This window comes from Fukomys damarensis, unplaced genomic scaffold (genome assembly GCF_012274545.1).
Source record: "Fukomys damarensis isolate Sample0158 unplaced genomic scaffold, DMR_v1.0_HiC HiC_scaffold_118, whole genome shotgun sequence".
NCBI classification, from domain to species: Eukaryota; Metazoa; Chordata; class Mammalia; order Rodentia; family Bathyergidae; genus Fukomys; species Fukomys damarensis.
In genome coordinates this window covers 545,981-550,831 of record NW_022901030.1, presented here as the reverse complement: position 1 = coordinate 550,831, position 4,851 = coordinate 545,981, and the positions used below count along the sequence as shown (strand labels likewise).

At 36.7% G+C, this 4,851-nt stretch overlaps 1 protein-coding gene across 1 annotated transcript; it reads right to left on the bottom strand.

Moving 5' to 3' along the window:
• Nucleotides 1-793: 793 nt before the first annotated feature.
• On the bottom strand, nucleotides 794-4,111 carry LOC104875769 (olfactory receptor 4A47-like). Its single transcript, XM_010643480.1, is given in 2 exon segments — nucleotides 794-1,734; nucleotides 4,036-4,111. A coding segment is annotated over 1 exon segment (939 nt). The 5' UTR covers nucleotides 1,733-1,734; nucleotides 4,036-4,111.
• Nucleotides 4,112-4,851: the final 740 nt, after the last annotated feature.

Below are 4,851 nucleotides of genomic sequence, written 5' to 3'. Positions count from 1 at the left end.
CCCAGTCTCTCCATTCCACCATGATGGTTTTCCTTCAGATATCTTTTTATGAAAATACAACAAAGCTTCTTTATGTCAACAAATCACAGCATTTCCACTTGGGAAGATAAGGACTTTTGATTGTTTTTCTATGAATCTCCTGTCTTCATTAATTTCATCTTTTATACTTCTCTTTATGATTAATATTAAAAATAAAATATTCAGCCCAAATAACTATTACATGGTAAGTAATATGAAAAATTATACATTTATAGTATGTAACAAATGCAAAAATATATAGTTTAAGTTGAATGCAATGTATTAATACTTTTTAAAGGATAAAAGAAAACACATATTTTTCTTATAATATTATTTCAATATTTGTCACCAAAACTATTAATCTTTAAAAAGAATAAGTTTATGTTAAAAACATAAAGCAATCTTTCCTGAAGTAAAAATAGTATACTATTAAAGTAATCATTATGACATATAATATACTCAACAGTCCATTTTATGCTAAAATTACATATTTTTCTAAAAAATTCAATGAACCTTTATTTTTTCAGTACCAGGGATCGAACTCAGGACCTACTGCTTGCAAGGCAGGTGCAGTACCACTGAGCTAAATCCCCAGCCCTATGAATCTTTAAATGTATGTTTATTGTTAGAAAAATTCACACAATAAACTTTTTCTGTTGTACACAGTTACTGAATCTATATAAAAATTCAAAATAATGAAGAAAAGCACTCCAAATGCTCCTGAAGAAGCAATCAGTCATGGATATATAAGACACATTTCTCTGCCATCACATGTTTATTTTCTAGTCCAGAGCTTCTTCATGGCACTTTTCATCTCTGTGTTTCTCAGAGTATAGATGAGGGGGTTCAACATCGGGGTCACAACGGTGTAAAACACAGTCAAGGATTTATCAATTGGCAAGGTAGAGGGAGATCTCACATACATAAAAATACAAAAAACAAAGAAGAGGACCACCACGGTGATGTGGGAGCCACAGGTGGACAAGGCCTTGCGCCTCCCTTCCTGGCTCAGGTTCTTCAGGGAGTGCAGAATGAACCCGTAGGAGATGAGCAAGAGTGAAAAGATGGCCACGCAGATCACCTCATCATTGGCCACCACTGTGAGGCCAATAAAGTAGGTGTCCATGCAGGCGAGTTTCAGTAAGGGGTACATGTCACAGAGGAAGTGATCAATGACATTGGGGCCGCAGAAGGGAAGGTTGTAAACACAAAGAATGTGAACCACAGCATGCACAAAACCCCCAACCCAGGCCAGCAGCAATAGGAGAGCACACATTCGTTGGTTCATGATGGTCAGGTAATGCAGGGGTTTTCAGATGGCCACATAGCGGTCATAGGCCATGGCAACCAGGAGTAAAATCTCAGAACCACCAAAGAAGTGTTCTAAAAAAAGCTGAGTCATACAAGCTCTGAAGGAAATGGTTTTCTCCACGTGGAGTAGGTCTTTCATCTTATGTGGGGTGACTGTGTTAGAATAAATGGCATCCATAAATGATAAGTGGCCAAGAAAGAAGTACATTGCAGAATCCAAGGCTGGGCTGAGCACCACAGTCACGACAATGAGTAGGTCGCCTGCCATGATCACCACGTAGACCAGCAAGAACACAGCAAATAATATTTTCTGACTCTGTAGGCTCTGAGTGAGCCCCAGGAGCACGAACTCAGTGACGTTGTTCTTTTGTTCCATAGGTCTTTCTGTGTGTCCATGTATCATAGCTGAGAGCAAAATTACCCAAGAAGGAGAGGATCAAAAATGAAAAATTAAAGACATATATGGAATGGGCAGATTATGAAATGTAAGTGGCCATGCTACAACAAGCTTTTCAATTTGAGATAATAAAATCACATGTATTTATTATACCATAAGCAAATGCAAAGATCCATTAAAGATTTGATGTTAGGAGCTGACAATTTATATGTACTTCCAGGTAATAAAATGAGATTGTTTTACATTCTTGCAGTAGAAGAATCTGCTCAACTATCAGTAGAAATTTCAAGTAAACACTTTGCAATTTCAAAAATTTATCAGAGTGTGAGAAATGATACCCTAAATAATTAGACAAAAGTAGTTCAGAGAAGATAGTTAAAATTTAGTTGCATAGCTATTATCTAAAATAAGCAAAAAACTTTAAGAAATACTAAAAGACAGACCAATAGCAAGGTGGACAAATTATACAGAAAAGCAACTAAATTAAAGCTACACCCACATGACCAACAAATACATGTTAGGATAATCACATATAAATAGAAAAAACAGGATGAAAAACACAGATACCACTTTGAATATGTATGTGAAACATCACAAGTGACAAAGTTTTCGAAGTGACTAGCAAAAATAACAAGGTTATTTTCTTACAGAGTGAATTTTATAATGTTTGGAATATAATTTTCCATGTATATTGGAAATAAAATTATAAATACCTTGCATCATGTTAATTTCATTTGTGGACATCTACTGCAGAGCTATTAATATCCTAATATATAATATGCACAGCAGGTTTGTGGCATATTTATAATGGCATTAAACAAATATAAAAGCAAATGTTAGTTACATGCTAACAAAGCAATGGTCAAATGGAACACAATATCTATCAGATAGAAAACGGATATTTAAGAGCTGGAGATTTTGCTCAGTGGTGCCACTGCCTGCCTTGCAAGTGCAAGGTCCCAAGTTCAATCCCCAGTATGAAAAAAAGAAAGAAAGAAAGAAAGAAACTTTAAGTGGATTAATTACATTTATGCCAGTACTCTTGCAGAATTTCCACATTACTGTTGAATAAAAGTGAAACATAACCTTATCATTAACATGATACTACTATGAAAGAAAAATCATGCATTTATCAACTTGTAAATATTTCCATGTGGTTATATGAGCACAGGGAACATGGATGCATACATGTTTTGTTATAAATCATGGCTGATACTTTTGATATTGAGGCAGGGAAAAGCTAGATGTTGTGTGTAAAGATTAAGATGACAAGATGGATGAATTCAAACTGAAGAAAAGAGAATCTGAGAGGAGAGGAGAGGAGAGGAGGGGAGGGGAGGACAGAGGAGGGGAGGGAAGGAGAACAGGAGGAGAGGGGAGGGGCAAAGGAAGGGGGAGGAGAGGGGAGGAGAGGGGCAGAAAGGAGAGCGGGCAGACCAGCGACAGACAGAAGGGAAAATTTCCCACCAGCAAGAAAAAACTATACGATAAGCAGGATCAAAATTCACTAGCCCCGTTTCCTCTTAATCCTAGTAATGACAGTTACTCTCTAAGTATCTGTTGACACTTCCATTCATCTGACTTTATAAATTCTTCCCTGTTTTCCCTTCACAAACATGGTTGTCTGTCTTCCTAACTACGGTGCCTGTTTCTGCTCAGGCAGTAGATTTTACCTACTTTATAACTCTTGAGAACATCGCTGCAGCAATTTTCCCTTCCATTTCCTACATTTAAATTTCATGAAAGAAAGAATCATGAATTTGTAAGATACACATTGGCAATTTTTGTTTTTTTCACTGAAAGTGAAATATTGAAAAGCCTTAAAAATATTCTGATTTTCAGTCAGGTATACTGGCCTGGCTGCTGTATCTCAGTGAACAATCTACCCTTTGTCCCATATCACTCACTCATTCAGCTTCGACAGATGCTGCATCATCTCATTTTTAGCACTCTAAACGCTTACTACATTAAGACTAGTGCAGGCAGACTCTCTGAGGCAGGGGCAAAGGTCTGTAGATGCTTTGTCTGTATTGGGACCACAGCGCATGCTGCTGAACCATTTAGTCATTACATCTGCAAGGCTGAGTTTCCTTAATTAAACTCATTGGGACCTTAGGCATAATGCTAAGGGTAGTCTAGGCACCTCCAGAGATGCCAGAAGAATAATAGTGTACTTCCTACTATAATTTATAATCAGAATCACATAGAGCTTTTAAAAGATTCTGAGCTCTTATATCACCAAAATATTGTTCTTACATCATGTAAAGCCTGGCTGAGAAGCTTACAAATAAGTACTCCTTCCGGATTACCTGCATAAGGGAGCAGTCAACAGTCCTTCCAACCAGAGTTTGGTGCGCTCTCCTTGGTCCTGAATGTTTACCATTCGCACATTTCATCCTGAGTTCGAGGTCAGCCGGGACTATATAATGAGACTCTGTGTCAAGAAAACCCAAAACACAATACAATATAGTAATAAAGCAATGACCTATGAGTATAAAGGAAGGAATAAGGTGATAAAATAATCAAAATATATTTTATGCATATATGAAAATACCATCTATAGCAATTCTAAAAATTCAGATGGAGCACAGAGAAAAAATGAGAATGAAATCTGAATCTTCATTATAAACAAAGATTTTCAAAATCTTCATTGTTGGCAAAATCTGTCCTAACAACAAAATATTTTTTAATTTTTTTTCAGGTTAAAAAGCCTTAAATTTCATGAAAGAAATAATCATGAATTTGTAAGATACACATTGGCAATTTTTGTTTTTTTTCACTGAAAGGGAAGTATTGAAAAGCCTTAAAAATATTCTGATTTTCAGTCAGGTGTACTGACCTGGCTGCATCCAGTGTACTTGAATTTAATTCTGACTAAAGGATAGTGGTAAATCCCTATCCTACCCTGCTTTGAGTCTACCCTTTCAATTCCTAAGAAAGCAGTCACATTAAGACTAGTGCAGGCAGACTCTCTGAGGCAGGGGCAAAGGTCTGTAGATGCTTTGTCTGTATTGGGACCACAGCGCATGCTGCTGAACCATTTAGTCATTACATCTGCAAGGATGAGTTTCCTTAATTAAAGTCATTGGGACCTTAGTCATAATGCTAAGGGTAGTCTAGGCACC